The 19,933-nt window shown below is 42.9% G+C and overlaps 1 protein-coding gene across 2 annotated transcripts in view; it reads right to left on the bottom strand.

Annotated features, from left to right (window-relative positions):
* Positions 1-5,447: 5,447 nt before the first annotated feature.
* Positions 5,448-19,933, bottom strand: part of FBLN5 (fibulin 5) — a 70,734-nt gene continuing 56,248 nt past the window's right edge. For both annotated transcript variants that reach the window (XM_006133653.5, XM_006133652.5), the window contains exons 10-11: positions 18,470-18,665; positions 5,448-14,595 (exon numbers count right to left, since the gene is read on the bottom strand). In XM_006133653.5, the coding sequence (XP_006133715.1) occupies positions 14,434-14,595; positions 18,470-18,665 (358 nt within the window). In that variant the 3' untranslated portion in view covers positions 5,448-14,433. The remainder of the gene's footprint in view (positions 14,596-18,469; positions 18,666-19,933) is intronic.

Here is a 19,933-nt window from a genome sequence, read left to right as displayed (position 1 = left end):
AGGGCTGAGGGAGGTGGCAGTACTGCTACGTACAAACCCAGAAGGAAGTGACACACACCAGTGATTATAACAACACTGACTTTAACAGTACACAGGGAAAACAGCTAGAGAAGCCACATTGTACAAAGTGCTTAAAACCATATTCAGACACCAAACTGGAAGTGGACTACTTTCCAAAGTGCATGGGAGTTGCAGGTGCACAGCAAGTTTGATAAGTAGGCCATTTCTATTAAGAAGCTCCAAATACAGCTGTCATAGCCTCATTTTCAGCTCCCAGTTTGAAGATTTTTGGCCATGGACCATAGAACAGTGCTAACAACTTTTGGCCTGGGTAGCTTTATTAGGATGTTTGGCTCTGCTCCGGTGTTTCTAACCAGTATTCCTGCCCTTGGTCTCCTTTCCCATCAACTGTTATATCACACTCTTTCAAGATCCCTCAATTCAGAGTGTGCAGTGCAGTAGAGGTGACTTCAGTATACTGGCGACATTGTTAAAGAGCAACGTAGCTGTCAATTTGTATTTGAAACAGTTAAAGATCCTTATCAGTGCCATGAATAGCTTATAAGTCAACATATTCCCAGTGAATGTCAAATTGACAGGGCACGCATTACTCCAGTCAGCCGTAGGAGTTATTTGGTGAGAGGCAGGAAAAGCAACATTATGACCCAACGTCATTTAGCCCCTAAACAAAAGGAAATACAGTCAATGACTCAACTGCCTCTGGAATTTACTGTAATAAACAATGGGAGAACATTCCACTTGAAAGAAAACAAAGCAGAGATAATTAAACCTGTTAGGCCAAAAACTGGAGATACTTTCCTGTAGTAGAGCCCTAAGCTATGCAGCGCATGTGGGGATGAAAGCTAACTGGTTAATGATTTAGTGAGCAGGAAGTGCCCCTAGAACATATGGACACCAGACAGAGTGATGTGATTTAGATCATATTAAGTTGTATCTTGCAAAGGCTAGTTCGCCTTCCACATCTCAGGGTGAAATTCTGGCCTCAGCAGCTGCACATGAGCTCTAGTCTTCTCTTAAAGGAAAGAGGAAGACTGCTGGGGCAGTGTGGAGTGAAACCACTCAAGGGGCCAGGAAAGTACATCAACTCCCCACTAGGCAGCAGCACCAGTGTACCGCATGCAAGCAGGGGTGACAGATTTGCAAAAGTTTTGGTGGTGCCCAGAACTCCTGGAGCCCACACCCTCCCTTACTGTCCCCCACATCTGCCTGTGGCTCTGGGAAGAAGCTTAGTGCAGGAGAGATGCAGGCTCTGGGAGGGAATTTGGGTGCAGACTTTGGGCTGGGGCAGAGGGTAGGAGGAGATGTGGAAGGGAATCTGGTGCGCAGGCTCTGGGAAGGAGTCTGAGCACTGGGTGCAGGCTCTGGACTGGTGTGGGGGTGAAGGTTGCAGGTTCCAGAAGGGAGTTTGGGGGCTGAATGGGTGTGGATGGAGGTGGGGTGCAGGAGGGAGTTTGGAGACAGTAGGGGTACAGCACTTACCTGGGGCACCCCCACTGGCAGCAGCTCCTAGACGAGGGGCACCAAGGGGTCTCCATGCACTGCCACTTGCAGGCATGGCCCACACAGCTTCCTATTGTCTGTAGGGTCTCTCAGGCTGGAGGCTGTTCCTGCAAGCAGCAGTATGCAGAGACCTCCTGGTGCCTCGCACCTTGGAGCTGCTGCCAGATACCCCTCCCCCAAGGGCCACAGGGATATGCCAGCAGCTGTGTAGAGCAAGCAGCCGGAAGCCACCTGTTGAGCTGCCGGTGGTGGTGGTTGCCTTAGCTCCATGTCATTTTAAATTGCCGAGGGACAGCATGTGAGTGCATGGAAGCAGCAGGTGGGGTTTGGGGAGAGACCCAGCTCTGAACTTTGCTTAAGTTGGGCCCCAGGCCATGAATATTTTCAGTACCCAGGCAACATGGGCCCATTCAATGCGAGAGGGTGCAGCACAGTCTCCTTACAGCTGGCTGTATATGCTTGCCATGTGTTGGGATAGGGTATGACTAGTGCCCTCCCACCCCACCATAGGAGCTAGCTGGAAAAGTATAAGTGAACCTTTGATGGGAAGTTTGAGGAGGAGGAAGGCCCCCACATACCCATTTCTCTCCCTGATGAAGTATTAGTCCGGTTTCACATGAACCTTAACACACACAAGTCAGTGGGAGAACAAACAAAGACACATACGTACAAAAGCTAGCTGCAGTCTATATGGATATTCAAACTGCACATCAATGCAACAATAACAGCATCTTTAGTTTAATGAAATTTTAATTATGCATGGAATTAATTAACCATGGCTTTATTAATTCATTCATTAATCACAGCTATGGTACTGTAAGTTTAATCAGCACTTACGGCTAATTGAGTGAGTTTGAGATGATTACATCTATTTCCATTGTAAAGAGATTCCCTTGGGATGAATACATTAAATGGAATCAGAGCTATCATTTAGAAAACTTACCATGTGCAGAGCACTGGTCACAACAGTTTCATTCAATTATAGTTTTATGTATTTTTACTTTAAAAAAGCTTTAAGAACAGTCCCACACTGCATATCCAGGATAAATCCTTCACAAGTGGCAAAACAGTACAAAAAGAATACTTTCAGATACAAATGAAGGAAGAGTTTGTATTTGAAAGGGGCATGAAGAATACAGAACCATCTATTTTAAATTACAGTTCTGTCTCGATACAAACCAGGGTTATAAAACACAGCATGTGTTTAGCAATCTGGAAAATCTGCACATAAACTTTAGAGAAATGTTCATTACATTTCTGCTTCAGCTTAAACAGTCAGCTTCTGATCTAAGTAGTGAATCTGCTCCTATAATGAACACTAGAAACTGTTATACCTTTGCTGTTTTGGAAGCCCTGTCTGCCTTTTAGCATTTATTACTAGATGACAGGTTGAAGCAGCAGTAAGATAAGCAAGAGATTTTGAACACCTTAAACAAACATAACTGAACAATCCAGCTCAGTGGTCCCCAACACGGTGCCCGTGGGTGCCATGGTGCCTGCAGGGGCATTTGTATTTGCCTGCCAAGTGCTTGGGGCTGGCCTGGCCCCGGGCACGTGGCGCAGGCATGGTGCCGGAGCCGGCCCCGGGCGCATAGCGCACGGTGAGCGCCAGCCCCGGGAGCGCTACGGATTGGCCGCCCGCGCTCTGCACTTGGGGGGAGCCCCGGCACCGGGCGTGCGGCTATGGGGGGGCCCCGCCCCCGGGCGCGCAAGCATCCCCGCCCTCTGGCGCCCAGCGGGCGAACGGCCACACCCCCTAGCACCTGGCAACCTCAAATGGTTGGGGACCACTGATCCAGCCTGATTCTTTAAGGCTGGAACAGAGAGAGCCTCCTTCAGCCAAAGTCCCTAGGGGACAGGGAAAAGGTTTTCAGGCTGAAGTGGCAAGGGACCAATCCCTACTATTATTTCAGGATTCTGGCTTCTTCCTTCTTCTCTTCTCTATTGTGAAACCTTATATACACACCCATCAGGCAAACAGCTCTTCTGTATTCATGTGGTGTAGACATGTACTTAATCCCTTCTAGTACAGCCTCGCCTCAACTTATGAACCGGTTATGGACCAAGCAATTGGTCATAACTCGGTTTGTTCGTAAGTCAGACCCCATAGAGTTACACGTGACTGCGCTGTTTGTAAGCACGGATCACGTTCGTAACTCGGGGTCCACCATTTATGACAGCTTCAGTCGTAAATGCGAATGGTCATAAGTCAACTGTTCGCAACTCGGGGACCGGCTGTATAAAACAAGGGTGAGTGGATGTTTGGGGTGGTGATCCCCTGCTTTCCAGAATTAGTGTGGAATCCCTTCATCTCATAGCTATACATGGTGCGCACACATTTTCTAAAAAGGGTGTCTCTGGTTGTTATGGCATTTGTTGTCAGGGCCATCCTTAGGATTTATGGGGTCCTACACAGTACTATTAAACTAGTGCCCCTGTGCCCAGTGGCGGCTGGCGTAGAGGAGACTATTTTTTAAGAGTTGTGATTTTTGTAATCTTCAGCAATGCATTAATGAAACATGTTTAAAGCAAATTTTAAACTAAAGTCATGTAGACTAACACAGTACACTCAGAAACCAACAGTATATACCTGGGGATAAATGGCTTCAATACTACTTGAATGGCTTTTTCAAAGGTCCGACATTCTGCTAATAGGTCTGGCAGGCTTTTTCACTTTTAAGTTAACTAGATCCTCTTTCCAGAGGAAACTAAGTCACATAATAGGAAGAGGTAGATGGGTTGACATTAAGACTCAGTGGTACCCCAAATTTTTGGGTGCTCTATGCAACTGCGTATTCTGTGTGCTGGTGAGGATGGTTCTGGTTTAGTGATGCTATAGACACAGAGTTGAAGATCAGTGAATAACCACCCCTTATTTTCATAACTCCCTGATTAATTATAGTTTTGTTCCTTTATAGCCTCCTAATCTAAATTGATGGGTCTGATTCTTCTTTGTCCTACACCTTGTACAGTTACTTATACTTGTATAAAGTACTACCGAATCAAACTGGTAAAGACTGATACCGTGTGCCAAAGTAACTGATTGCACAAGGTGCGGTGCCTGATCAGTCCTTCTGATAGTGATGAAGGAGGAGATTTTTTTGGAAAATATGCATCCTTCTTTTTGATGTTGCCAATTCTGCCCCTTCCCTGCAAGGTCTAGGTGATATCAGATTGTCAAGTCTAATGGAGGTGATTTTAAAAGATCTGTTAGAGCATTGTGAAAACCCTAAATCCTTTTTTTCCCCCTCCCTGGCAATATTTATCCTGCCATCACACTGGCCATTTTGCCTGTATTCATATCCATTTTGTTTTTAGGTCCCAAAACATTCTATCACATGAGCTTTCTGGCTGGAAAGCTTCTATGAAATAGCCAATTTTAAGTGAACATTAGAGAATCTTGAACTTATTGGTGCTAGAATCTTGAATCACACTTAGCTAATCATGGAACACAAATCATAGTAGATGACTTAAGCTGTGTGACCAGTCAAAATTAACAGATTCAACTATAATTAGATACCTTGAATACTGACGTCTTACAAAGAGTGCTCATGAACATTCTATAGCTAGACCAAGGCTCCAGTCTAGCAAAGACGTATGCACAATGCTACACTTAACACACTGAGCACTCCCGTTGAATTCACTGCAACTATTTACAAGGAGGAAAGATGAGTCAATGGATATTTTCTCTGAATTATTTTTGGGCCTGCAAAGATATGCATGTATCCTTAATTTTACGCACCATGAATGACCACACTGGGGTCAAAGGGACTTTTCACAAGGTGTTAACATGTGCTTGAGTCCTAGCAGAACTGGTATCCAACAACCATTCATAGCAATTTATTAGTGAGTAATCTGAAACATGACAAAAATCTCAAAATGCCTAAGGACACTTCCCAAACAGAAAGAGAAGCTGCAGCTATACAACTGTTTGCATTATTTATTAGAAATGAATATTCAGGCCTTGTGTGAAAATATAAATATAGTCAGATAAATTGTAACTGATAATGGGACAACAAATCTTAAAATAAAACAGGGCAAAGTCCAAGCCTAATGTAAGGGAGGTGGCAGCTCCACTGACTTCAATGCAGTGTGAGCACTTTACACTGTCTATGAATTGGTCTAGTTGATGTTTTCACAAACTGGGAAAATATCTAAAATGTAATGTATCCAGATATGTATGGCATCACAGTCATGCTTTTTTAGGAATAACAGAGACTCCCAGACTGGCATGAGATAATCAAAATTTCAGGAGAGAAACAACTTGCTAGAAGAACCAAAAAGTGTTTGTTACCGTGAAAGCCAATTTTCTTTATCCTCTTTGTAAAATCCCATTCTGTAAGCAGGCTGATCTTTGGGCAATCAATTCAGAGCTAACATTTTCCCCAGGAGAAACAGGATCTGCAGCTTAACATTACAGTAACTGCAGGGAGGACAGAATATCTGTGTTTCCAGAGGAAACATAAGAAAGAATTCTGAGAGCTTGCTATACACACACAGTCATCTGGGCAGCAGTGGAGGGTTTAGCATGGCTCTCCTAGACTTGTAGAAATCATGAAACCAAGGGTGCAGAGACAGGCAAAAACACACTTCTCTTCCTCCAGTAGGGCAGAGTGGCAGTGCCCGGGTTATGGAGTGAGTCCACCCCATGCTCAGCCTGCAGCAGCAGCTCCTGTCCCACGGGTTTGGGCCTAGCTCCCCACTCCAGGCATTGTGACCTGGTGCATGCGTGGCAGTACTGCTCAGATTTGGTGAAGGAGTGAGTGTGAGGTAATTTACAGTCATAGATTCATCAAAGTACAGAAAGAAATGAAAGCCTGCCAAGAGATTAGTTAATTCCACCAGGAAATATAGTTGTTAGGGGTATTTTATAAGTGGAGCATTTTCTAGAGATCATATTTTTTATTCATTTTGACTTAAAATTATTTTTATGCATTAATATTGACTTGTTTGCATCAAGGTGGATCTAAATAGAACCAAATGCATCCCTGATGCGACTCCTGTGATGTTAGTGGAATTCATATTTGTAATAAATTTGGCTCATGGATATCCAAGATACAAATAGTCTCAGGAGGGGTAGCTGTGTTAGCCTGTAACTTTAAAAACAACGAGTAGTCCTGAGGCACCTTAGAGACTAACAAAATATATATAGTATCATGCACTTTTGTGGGCAAAACCCACTTCAGAAACTGATACATCCTAGGAATAGGTGCAATTTCCCATCCACTCTGAGTAATGTGTGTATCACTACATAAAAACGTATAATTATTATTAGTAGTGCAAAAGAGGCAGAAGTGATCAATAAATATTTCTATTCTGTATGTATGGAAAAAAAGAAGATGCACTCAAATCATATAACACACTTTCCATTCCACCAGTACCTCTGAGGATGTAAAACTTTTTACGAGTAGATCCAGATAACTTGAACTCAAGTATTTTTAAAAAGAGCTGTCTGAGGCACTTGCTGGACCATTAATGTTGATATTTAATAAATCTTGTGGAACTTCCCTGATGTTCCAAGACTAGAAGAAAGCTATGGCTGTGCCAATATTTAAAAAGAGTAAGCAGCAAGATGACTTGGCAATTATAGAACTGTCTGACATTGATGCCAGGCAAGATAATGAAGCAGCTGATATAGGACTCCATTAATAAGAAATTAAAGGAGGGCAATATAATTAATGCCAATCAAAATGGATTATGGAAAGTACCTCCCGTATCAATCTAACTTGATCGTTTTGTGGTGAGATTACAAGTTTGGTTGATAAAGGTCAGCGTTTATGTAACTTGACTTGGTACCTCTAGTATCTTTGACTAGACTGATACAAAATTAGCATGCCTTAAAAGCTGTCTAATGGAAAGGTCTCAAAATGTAATTGTATATGAGGAATTAGTCAGGGTTTCTGGGTCAATCCTGCAGGGACTGGCTCTTGGACCTACCTTGATTAACACTTTTACCTGGAAGAAAACATCAAATCATCACTGATAAAACTTGCAAATGACACAAAAATTGGGGTGGCAAATAAGAAAGAGGATGGCTCACTGATATAGATAATCTTGGACTGCTTGCTAAATTGGCTTAATGTATTTTAATATGGCTAAATATAAATGTATACAAAGAGTGCAGGCCACACTTCTAGGATGGGGGAGTCTCTCCTAGGAAGCAGTGACCCTGAAGTAGATTTGGGGCTCATAATGACAGTGAAATGCTGTAGCCAAAAGTACAATGTGATCCTGGGATGCCTGAACAGGGGAAATCATGAGTAGAAAGAGTTTTTATTTTACCTCAACAGTTGGCACTGGGATGACTGCTTCTGGAATACCCTCTCTAGTTCTGGAGTCCACAAGTCTGGAGTCCATATTGGCTGGATAACCGTAGTCAGAGAGTTGTTGTTAACGGTGCTAAATCCTGCTGGAAAGGGATAACAAGTGGAGTTCCGCAAGGGTCTGTTTTGGGACCTGTACTGTTCAATATCTTCATCAATGATATAGATATTGGGATAGAGAGTACGCTTATTAAGTTTGCAGATGATACCAAACTGGGTGGGGTTGCAACTTCTTTGGAGGATAGGGACATAATTCAAAATGACCGTAGCAAGTTAGAGAAATGGTCAGAGGTAAACAGGATGAAGTTTAATAAAGAGAAATGCAAAGTGCTCCACTTAGGAAGGAACAATCAGTTCCATACATACAAGATGGGAAGCGACTGTCTAGGAAGGAGCATGACGGAAAGGGATCTAGGGGTCATAGTAGACCACAAGTTGAATATGAGTCAACAGTGTGATGTTGTTGCAAAAAAAGCAAATATGATTCTAGGTTGTATCAACAGGTGTGTTGTAAGCAAAACGCGTGAAGTCATTCTGCCGCTCTACTCTGCACTAGTTAGGCCTCAGCTGGAGTACTGTGTCCAGTTCTGGGTGCCACATTTCAAGAAAGATGTGGAGAAATTGGAAAGGGTACAGAGAAGAGCGACAAGAATGATTAAAGGTCTAGAGAACATGACCTATGAAGCCAGGCTTCATGAACTGGGCTTGTTTAGTTTGGAAAAACGAAGATTAAGGGGGGACATGATAGCGGTTTTCAAATATCTAAAAGGGTGTCACAAGGAGGAAGGAGAAAATGTGTTCCTCTTGGTTTCTGAGGACAGGACAAGGAGTAATGGGCTTAAAGTGCAGCAAGGGAGGTTTAGATTGGACATTAGGAAAAAATTCCTAACTGTCAGGGTGGTCAAATATTGGAATAAATTGCCAAGGGAGGTGGTGGAATCTCCCTCTCTGGAGATATTTAAGAACAGGTTAGATAGACATCTGTCAGGGATGGTGTAGACGGAGCTTGGTCCTGCCTTGAGGGCGGGGGGCTGGACCCAATGACCTCTCGAGGTCCCTTCCAGTCCTATAATTCTATGTTAAGTCAGGAAAGATGTTGATAGATCGGGGTGGGTTGAGAAAAGGACCATAAGAATGATTAAGGGTTTAGAGAAAATGTCTTATTAGTGACTGAGTTAACTGAAACTATCTATTTAGCGTACAGGGAAGATAAGACTGATCAAATCAAAGTACCTACATGAGAAACAATTGTTTGATAGTGAGCAAGTTCTTCCATCTATCAGAGAAAGGTATAACACATTCCAATGCTAGAAGCTGTAACTAAACAAATTCAGAAGTTTAAATGTGAAGGTGACTATCCATTTGAACAGTTTACCATGGATTATGGTGGATTCTCTAACACTGGCCATTTCAAAATCAGGATTGGATGTTTTCTGAAAAATCTGCTGTAGGAAGTATCTGGAGAAGTTCATTTGTTTGTGTTATACAAACTAGTTGGGATCCTCAAACACTGCTCAGTCATCTTCTTTACCTTGCACTCTTTTACTGTACATCTAGACTTACTCTCACTTTCAAAAGATATGCAAATTCAGTGGTAATTTGCATATCTTTTTCCAATTGCTTTTTTGAAAAAAAAAATTTCAAAAAAGTAAGCATTTTAGAGTTTGTTCTTTTGGGAAAAATATCCCTTTTTTTTTTTAAAGAATCTTCTTCCTCAAAAATTCACAGGCTCTTTCAAAAAAAAAAAAACCCCTCCTTTTTTTCGAAAGAACCACATCTAAACTGCTTGCTTTTCGAAAGTTTTTTTCGAAAAAGTGATCAGAAGAAGATATGCAAATTACTAGCAAATTTGCATATCTTCTTTCAAAAGTGAAAGTCTAGACGTACCCTTAGTTAGGACCAGGGCTCGCCTAACTGCGGCAAGCCCCGCTTGCCAGCCGTGCTGTCCGGCGATCTGCACATGTGCAGATCGCCCAAACCCGGCTCTTCCGGGTTACAATCTACTCGCCTGTGGCGAGTAGATTGTATTATTTGTCGAGCCCTAGTTATGACTATTTCTAAATGTGGCCGAGTAGATTGTATTATTTGTCGAGCGCTAGTTATGACTATTTCTAAATGTGTATCTGCACACACCATATCATATCTAATATTTAGCCATTATAAATTCTCCCTCAATTCATGCAGAAATGTGTAGACACACAGAGAGAAATAAGGGGAAGACTCTCTGTTGTAATTTTTCATCTCTATTGAAGTCAAGGGAGCTATGATAATTTATACTGGCAAAGGATTTATACTAGTGAAGGATCTGCAATAAACAGACATTCACCTTTCGTAAAAATTTCTGAACTATAGCAAGAATGAATCATCTGACAGAATTAAACAACATATGAACAAAAATCATTTCTTTTCTATCTTGCTGAGCTGTGAATTTTCCAGCAGGATTTTAATACTGATAGAGACTACAACAGGAAATCCTAGAGACAGACTTCAGGTTCAAAGTGTGTTTCAGTGGAGGTCAGTTAATGAAAATAACATTCCATTTTCTGTATATAAAATATACCCCTAAGAAGATCCCCACGATAAATGTTCTTGATATAAGCAGTTAGAGGATCCAGTCAGTTCCCCACTAGGTCACCCACAGATTTTTAATTGCAGCGTCTAGAGGCCCCAACTGAGATTATGCTAGGTACTACAAACACATAGCAAGAGACAATCTCTGCCCAGAAGAATTTACAGTTTAAAAAGACAAGACAGTCAAAGGATAGAAGGGGAAAGAGATGCAAAATGACTTACCCAAGGTCACATACCAGGTGAGTGGTAGAGCCAGAAACAGACCTCAGATCTCCTGAATTTCTAGTCCAGTGCCATATTCACTATGTGTGCTGCCAGCTCTAGATACTTTTGATTAGAACTATTGTTTATTAAAAGCTTCCTAAATAGAGATATGTCATAGTTCTATATACTCCCACCTAGCACAATGGGGTGAGGGACTAGAAGACTAATTGTACCACTAAGATCAGAATTATGCTCCAGCTCAGGTTATAAAAAGTTTGGGTTGTAGGGGGTGGCAGAGTAGGGCTTCTCTCCAGCATAACAAGCACTCATAGCTATGCCCACACTTGCTTTAGGCCCAATTTACTGTTCAAACTGAAGCAAATAAGAAGTTCCTCCTGATGGTCTAAGGTTTCTCAGCCTCTTTTTCCAGGAATACTGAGTACCTGACTTCTTGCTCCAGAGTCTACCAAAAACATTAGTATCACTCCCCTACAGTTCCCCATTCCAGGAACAGCCTATCCCCCTCAGCTATCTGCCTTCTGACAGGCCTGGATAGCCCCAGATGTAGCTCAAGTCCATTTAATTAGCTCAAGTGGCCACACCGGCTCTGCTGAGGCAGCCTAGTTATTTGTGCCACAGGGTTATGCAAGTGTTTGAGGAGCTGGAAAGTTTGCATTTTTAATTATCTGGGTCAATAAGATGTAGAAACAAGTGTAGTCCTTATTTGTGAGAACTGCTGCAATGTGTGCTTGTGTACTGGAAATGAATCCTTTGAATAGAAAATGTAGGGGGAGAGGAGATTAGATGCTGTAACCGTCTAGTAATTTGTTATTTTGAGGTTGGTACATAGTTTGGCCAGGGTGATACTGAGTGATGGACAACTTCATGGCAATGGGGAAGTGGCTGATTTTTCATTGCTTCTAGACACTTTCACATTTTTTAAGGCGCAAACTGTGTGGAAAGTGTTTTATGGGCATTCCTGGGCTCTGCTGAATCATGCTTTCAACCCTGAGTCTCTTTTGACAAATGTTTAGTTATGGAATTCCTCTGGTGTTTTCATGTGCTTTAATGAGTGCCAAAGGCTTGATTAAGTTGGCAGAGGGTGGCCCAGAAAGAAAGACCTGCTCCAAGAGATTATATAAGGACCAGCAAAGTGGGGTTCCTGTCTAGGAGACAGGACAGAGAGGGCTGGGCAGAGCAGGATTTCTTGGTGTGCTAAGGGATTAGAGGAAGGAAAACGAGAAGAGAGGATTTTAGCTACATACAAAACTAAACATTAAAGTTTCATAACAGACAGCATTAAGAATTTAAATAAAGTCTTTCATGCAAGACGTTTTATTTCCTGGTGGTGCTCCCAGATCCCTTGTTTCTCACTTTTTATCTTCTACTGATGCCTATCAGTGCTCCTCTATCCTGCCCTCCCAACCAGCTCCATATACCTCCTATCACCTGACCTCCCCTTTCCTCCAAGACTGAGGAGTATGACACCTGCACCTGTTTTGAACTTCAGTCCCTATTGATACTTCTCTCTGTGTTCCTTCCCTGGCTCCTCCAGGGTAGCTGTTTGACCATGTTCTCTCTGACCCCTCAGTCTTTATTTCTAGCTCAGCACAGCCTGGAATCGGCAGCAGGTCAGCTTATACTCTGTAGACACATTAAAAGAGCTCTGTGTCAGCATATTCCACCCAGCAGCTAAGGTAGCAGGAAAAGATAAAATGATAAACAAAATACTACTGCTACTTTAAGGCACACTCAGCTCTGTTTGGACTTGGGCTTTCTTCAGGCAGATTAAAAATAAAGAACTTGGTAAACAAAGGGTACTGCTGCTGGGAAAAATACAAACCTGGCCTGAATGTGCAAAGCTAATTATAAGGAAGATACAGGTCGAACTTCCCTTGTCCGGCACCCTGAGGACCTGTGTGATCCCAAATACAGAATTTGCCAGACAAGGGGAGGTCAAGGCTCTACCCAGTTGTAGGCCCTGCTCCTGGCTGGGGCTGCACTCAGTGCCATCTGCTCCATTTCCTCTGGCCCTCCCTGTCAGCCCTGGCTGGGGCTGCATCCCCCTAGATAGGGGCCATTTCCTCTGGTCCCCTGCTGACTCCAGTCCCTGGTCAGGGCTGTGCTCCTGGCTGCTGGCCTGCTACTTTCAGCCCCGATGGGGGCTGTGCTTCTCACTATGCCAGCTTCAGCTGGGGCTGTGTCCTTCCCCCCTCCTGCCCCACTCCGCCACACCAGCTCTGGTGCACCATGGATGTTGCTGGACCAGAGAGTCTCAGATTTTAGAGGTTCAACCTGTAGTCGGTTTCTCTGTTCCCTCATGCAATCCGTGCCTGAGAGCTTCCTAAGCCTGTAGTCCTCTTCTTTACATCCCTACTCTAATGAAGCTCTGTTAGTATGATCCTTCCCAGTCTACCATAATGTGAGAGTAAAAACACCTCTTCTACATTGTACATCATCATAAATCCCCTATTAGACCTCTCTGAGAAACACTCAGCCAATTATCTTAAGGAAGGCCTGCAAAATTTAGTCTTTGTTGGCCATGTCAATTGGTAGGTAAGGTGAGTCAACAGGGAGGAAAGCCTGGAAACATTACAGACAGCCAACAAGAGAGAAACTTACAAAAACCACAGCAGGGTGGAATCCTGGCCTACTGAAGTCAATGGCAAAACTCCCCTTGATTTCAACAGGGCCAGGATTTTAACCCATAACTTAAAAAATTCTGTTTCTAAATGTTTGCCTCAAAACTTTTCAGAAAAATTGTATTCTGAGAAGAGTTTGGGCCTATGTAATTTCAGGGGGATTATTTTCTTGTGAAGGAAACTGAGTTTGGCAAATTAGTGCTGGCCGTAACTACAGAACTAGCACTGGCACTTCATAATATTTGCTAATTATGCATAATCATTAAACTAAGCAAAGCAGTTGAACATTCAGTACCTGATTATCAGTGATGCGGAAGCCCCTTTTATTGTTTTGGCAGCATAAACTTATGCTCATACCGCATTGGTGCTGTAAAGAGTAGGGCCTTGGTGAAAATAAGGATCAAGCCCTAATTATTTTAAAATACATGATCCAGTGATAGGTCCCTTTAAACTCAATTATGCATAAATATGTAATACAGCAAGGAACCCATACAGGTGACATTTGGTAAAAATAAGGAGGGCTTGTAGACCTAGAAAGTATAGTACAACATGTATTTTAGAAGGAACTTAAAATGACTCAACTAAAAAGTCAAATAAAAAAAGGACAAATGGAACTAAGACAAATGTAAGGACAACTGAGACAGACTGTATGACTGACAATTCCAGAAACAGCTAAACAGCTGGCAATGGTAGTTAGCACATCTCTGATACCACTTTTCAACAGATGAATTTTTTGTTTGTTTACCTTCCTGTTAAAATGAAAAAAAAAAAAGCAAAATAGCAAAAGCCAGCTTTTTCCTCAGTTTGTTTGGTGCCTTTGCTAAGCAGTGTTACAGTTACAGAGGTGGGGAGGTTCACAGTCTTTGGAGCATAAAATCAAACTCTAGAAAAGTTTTTAAAATCAACAACAAAAAAAGGTTCTTAAAACATATAATCACATATAAAATCATACGGGATCTGCTGACAATACATGTTCATATGTCTGCATCCTGAAAAAGACTGTACACGAAGAGGCTTCTCTCATCAGATGGCATAGGCCTTTATGTCTATGGTAACACTGGTTAGATTTTGAGCTGCTATGTATATGGACTTCTGAAGAAAAAGGTCTGCAGAAAAAGGCAGAATGTCTTTTTGTTGTTGCTTTTAATGTTTAAAGGGCACGGAGTGAAGGTTTAGAATGGGTACTGTGATACATATATCCTCAGCCGGATGACGGAGCTCCCTCTGAAGTTAACGACAGTGTTGACTGTGATCATTTCCAAGTCCAACTGAATGGTACGTGGCCCTTTCACGGGACGGGTCATCACTAGAGTAGCACTGATTGGTCCTGTTTGCTGTATGCAAAAGAGAGAGAGAGAGGCAGGTGAGATTTTGCAATATGATGCATGACGTTTATTATTTTACAGTATCCCACTCAATGTTTGAGTCTTTAACATTTCAAAATGATGATTCCTGAATCTTTCCATCCATTTTGCTGAGCTGGTCAAGCGTCATTATTTCTCTTTGATGCATGGAAAGATTTGGGCACAGAGTAATTAAGTGACTTGAACAAAAGTCAGGCAGAAAGTCAATGGTGTAACTGGGAATTAAATCCAGGTTTTCTGACCCCTAGTTTAGTGCCCTATACATTGTACCTCATTGACTTGGTGACTACATGCGTGGGCCAACTCCAGAGGAAACCTACAGGCTAGTGATTCAATAGGTGTCACTATTTTCTACAAAGGTATATACACAGCAATGGAGATGTGTGATCATAGTGCAGGCAGGTGCACGTCTAACAACTTTCATTTAGCTAGTATGAGTAACAAGGAAGATGTGGCAACCTGGGCTGCTTTGGGGCGAGTACAAGCTCACAGACTTGTCCACAGGGGTCCCCAAATACAATTTGGGATGTAACCTGTGTTGAAATCTGTGCTGCCTTATTCCCTCTTCCTTGTTACCCATGTTAGCTTTTCTCACTGCTCATTTGCTGTGTAGCCACTGACACAATGCTCTAGCATAGGGCTAGAGGACTCAGTCCAAATTCAGCAACCACAGCAGCACAGATGTATAAAACAGAGGTAATTAAAGATCCACATTAATCACTGTAAAATTCTTAAACAGACCATTGCATTCTGCCTCCCTAAATTCTCCTGCGGTCTGCTTCCAATTGGTGCTTTGCATTTCCTGTTCTGAACTGTTGTGTATTTACATGCACTGTTGAAAGCTACTGCACTTCACCAAAGCTGGGAATGCATTTCAATTAGGGCTGTTAAACTATTAAACAATTTAATTGCGATTAATTGTGAGTTTAATCATGTGCTCTTCCCCTTTGAAATGCTGTGGTGGCATTTCAACAGAGCAGCACTGCATGGAGCCTGAGATCAGCAACAGTCCCCAGCTCACCCCGGTTTCCATGCAGTGCTGCCCCTTTGAAGCGCCAGGGCAGCATTTCCAGGGGACAGTGCAAGGCAGAGTCTGGGGTCAGCTGGAGTCGCCAGCTGACCCCAGGCTCCATGCAGCACTGCCCCTTTGAAGTGCCGTGGTGGTGCATCAAAGGGGCAGTGCAACACGGAGCCCAGGATCAGCTGGAGTGCCCAGCTGACTGCGGGCTCCACAGCTGCCCCTGTAAAACACTGCCTCTGTGTGTTTCAAAGGGACAGTGGAGCCCAGGGTCAGCTGGGGTGTCCCCAGCTGATCCCAGGCTCCACATTGTGCTGACCCTTTGAAATGCTGCAGTGGCACTTCAAAGGGGCAGCACAGCATTAACACCTGCAAATTAACGCGTTAAAAATTTAACGTGTTAATGCTGGACTGCATTAATTGCAGGCGTTAACACATTTTCAATTGACAGCCCTAATTTCAATAGAATAGGAAGTGTCACTGTGTAAATGTATCGGTCTGTAAAGCATATGGTGACCCTTGCAGTTGTTGTACATAGGAAAGTTGTTGTACATACAAATCCATCATTATTATCTGGAGGAAAAAGCAGGAACATGGATGCAGGAGGTGCTGACATATTGGACCAAGTAGCCTTTTCCTGTTTCTATTCATTCTTTTGCTTCATGCAGTTTATTTTGCTTTCATGCAGAGAAAATGTATCCATTTAAAGACACACTAGGGTGTGGTTTTAAGTACAGGCTGGCCCTTCTAGTCCAGAACCCTCGGGACCTGACTGGTCCTAGACAAGGGAGTTTGCTGGTCTAAAGGAGACTGGGGGAGAGGGGGAGTCATGCCAGAATCTTCATCAGGCTCCTCTTCCTGCCCTCCTGGGGCCCCGAGCTGTGGCAGCCCTGCTAGCTTTGGAGCCCCATTGGCTGTGGGCTCTGGTGCCCTGCAAGCTCTAAAGGTCCTGGCAGCTCTGTTGGCTCCACCCAGTGTCCCTGCCCTGCCAGCTGTGGGCTGTGGTGCCCCGTGGGCTCTGCTTGCCCCACTGACCCTGTCAGCAGGCTCTGCTCCCAGCCACTAGATATCTCTGTGTTGGGGCTCTCTAGTCTAGCATCATCATGGTCCTCCCAAACCAGGGAGCCCTGGCCCACAGTTCACCCTATTACAAAATTTAGACTGTATTTAAAAAGTGTATATTACAAAAAATGTGTGTGTCTAGAAATCTGCTCATGAATATTTTCCTGTTTCAGCAGGAAAAGGGTTGGCTTTTCATTTATGTGAGCATGTGTTGCAAAATTGGACCCTTTGGAGAGACTCCTTTAAATGTATTAAACACAAAGATTAAGGCAATCCTGGGATTGTGGGTCAGATTTTCAGTGCTCATAGTAACACACCCCTCAAGCTTTTCTGAAAGGCTAACTGTCTTTTAGGTACCTAAATAGGTGCTGAATGCTTCATAATCCAGCCAGAACGGATTAGCATCCAGAACCAGCATCCATGGCTAAACTGAGCAGCAACATACCATCTAACAGAACATCACACAAACCACCTGGGACAGACAAAAGTGTTAGCCAGAGCACTTGGGTTGGGAAAAAGTACCACGAACATTTGAGCTGACAGTGGGATATCCCACCAGAGATGGGCAGCATGGGCTTAAGTTTAATCACCCCCTTGACTGATGGCACCTCTAACAATACAGCAGTATTTGCCCACCCCATCCTCATCCTCCACAACTGCAATCTCTTGGTTTTTTATTCTGATTAAAACAAAGGAACAGGCACCACCTGCTGGCTATAACCGAGACATTCTGGGGATGTTCTGTTTCCAGTTGAAGCAAAAGTGCAGCTTTGGGGTATTTTCTGAGATATATGAAAGACAGGAATCACGTTTGAATAATGGAATTTATCCCTGAACTCCAGACAATTGACTGATCTGCTCAGATAGGTGAAAAAAAAAAACCCTGGGACAATACAACTTTGCAACAGCAAAATCCTGCTAACAGGATGGAAATGATTACTTCTGGAACAGCTTGGAACCTTGTGACAGAGCAGATGCCATTTTAAAGCTGACACGCCCATGAAGAATGTGAACTGGGAAATGCCAGAATCTATTCTATTATTATTTCCTATGATGTGCTGCATATGTCAATGAATGGCACTGGTGTAATTCTGCCCAAGCTTTCCAAAACTACCGCCATAAATGATGATCCGTGTTCAGAGAATGTTAGATGTCCAATACCTATCCCCTGGAAATGGGGGAGGAGGAGGTTTGTTGAAAATTGGGAGTTTTTCTTGAAAATCCAAACCCCCTGCAAATTGAAAATTTTTCACTTCTTAGCTGAAAACGTTTGTGTTTTGGAGTTTGGGATTTTTAGCTTTCTGACGAAAAATCAAGAGGTCTTAAAAAAAGCAGAGATTTTCTTTTAATAGTTTTTAAAACCCCTAACAATTTTAAAACACCCTTCCTCCTCAGCTATTTCAAGGCATGAGGTCACAGATCTCACTGAGCCGTATTGCCATGTATGAAATAGCACAAGTGGGGCATATTGGACCTCTCTGGTGAATTCCCTACTCTGCCATTGTAGAGTATCTTTCCCTAGGGTACAGCACCTTCCTGCAGAACCAGCATCCATGGCCTTTTTGGTTTGAACATCCCACTGTGATTAGAGACCAGTACCTTACACTGCCTGGCTAGGGATGTAGTAAGACAGATACACATCTGCCCCTTGAGAGATCTTGCTCTGAAATTGTAAATAGTATACATTAAAATCATAGTACAGCTGTCAGAGAAGGATGTGGCAAACCATAAGATACTCATAGGACTCAGTACAGATTTACTCACCCGCATGTAGAATTCTCTGCCCTCGTTCCCTGATTTGATTTGGAAGATGTAATAGGCACCAGGGTAGCGAGTTGTTGCTTGCATTTGAAAGATGTCAGACGGCACAGACCGTCCTGATGCCACATCCATGTCTCTGTACAGGATGGTGAATGGTTGGTCTCTGCAACCGGGGTTTTCAGTTGGACACATGCAGCGACTAATGCAGACAGAATTATCATCAGTATTGAGCAAATTCTGCAACACCTAATTCATTACATGTTGCTATCACAGCAAAAAATAATAGAGTACAAAACTTAACTGGCTTAAAGAACCAATGGAGTTTAATTTAATTTGCTTGCATTCAGGGCTCTCCATTGCTTCACCCCCACCCTGCCTCTACATCTACCTTCACCTTCCTCCTGCTTTCTGGCTTCTGTCAAAGCTCCTCTTCATATTGTAACTTTTGTCTCCTTTGATCACACAAGAATTTGAACTTTTTTTTCTGGCAGCTGTTCAGCTATGGCCTCCTGTTGCACCTTTGTCCTGGTAGGAATTTAGCCTATACGCTCTTCAGAGTAGGGACCTGTTAATTATTGGCAGCTCACTTAGGGTGCAGCACCATGAACATCAATGGTGCTACATAAATAAACAAAACTTTAAAAAAAACCCAGACTGTGTATCCAACATTTTCTGGGCACAGGCCATGGTTTAAGTACAACCAGAGAATCAATCTAAAGACTGGCAGAACCACAATGTCCAATTCTTTCAAAGGCTGCATCTGGAATTTTGGTTCAGGCATGTCTCTAATTAGATCAGACAGTCCACAATGATGATCTAAGCAGCCCCCCCTTTACTACACATCCCAAACATAATCCATAAACACTCTACCCAGGGTCCAAACTTGAGCAAACACTTTACCAAAGAGATGTCTTGCATTGATGGTCAATAGAGATAAAATTTGTTAGCAATGCAATGTTCTAATGGTCCCTGCTGGCCATAAACTCTGTGTATATTAAAAGACTTAGCAATTTGCTTTCCTGTGATTACTCTGGTCCCATTGTTCAGACTGATGACATTACCCTAACAGCTTCCTATAATCTTTCATCTTCCCTCTATTTAATTAACGCCAGTTTTCTTGACAGTGTTTCTAAAGTAAAATCTGAATCTGCATATTGATATCAGAGCAGTTTAAAATATGGATCGTAAACCAGGAATTTTGATCTTGGGGAAAAACTCCCAAAAGCAGCTCTCAGGAATGCAGGTAGAGAAGAAGAAACTTGTACAAGATGAATTTGCTTAAAGTGCTCAGACTTTCGGTTCATGCGTGTTGCTCAGGTTCAGTGACTGCAGCATGTCACCTTGAGCCACACAGTCACTGTAACTGGTGATAAAAGACTAACTGGAAACCCTTTGGATGTTAACAGTCTTGTTGCACATGTCTTTTATTATCTTCAGCATCAGCTACTGACACACAATCTGGAGTTT

Source organism: Pelodiscus sinensis, chromosome 5, assembly GCF_052426305.1.
Source record: "Pelodiscus sinensis isolate ZL-2025 chromosome 5, ASM5242630v1, whole genome shotgun sequence".
NCBI classification, from domain to species: domain Eukaryota; kingdom Metazoa; phylum Chordata; order Testudines; family Trionychidae; genus Pelodiscus; species Pelodiscus sinensis.
The sequence above is the reverse complement of the archived record's forward strand: the minus strand, read 5'-3'. Positions and strand labels throughout refer to the sequence as shown.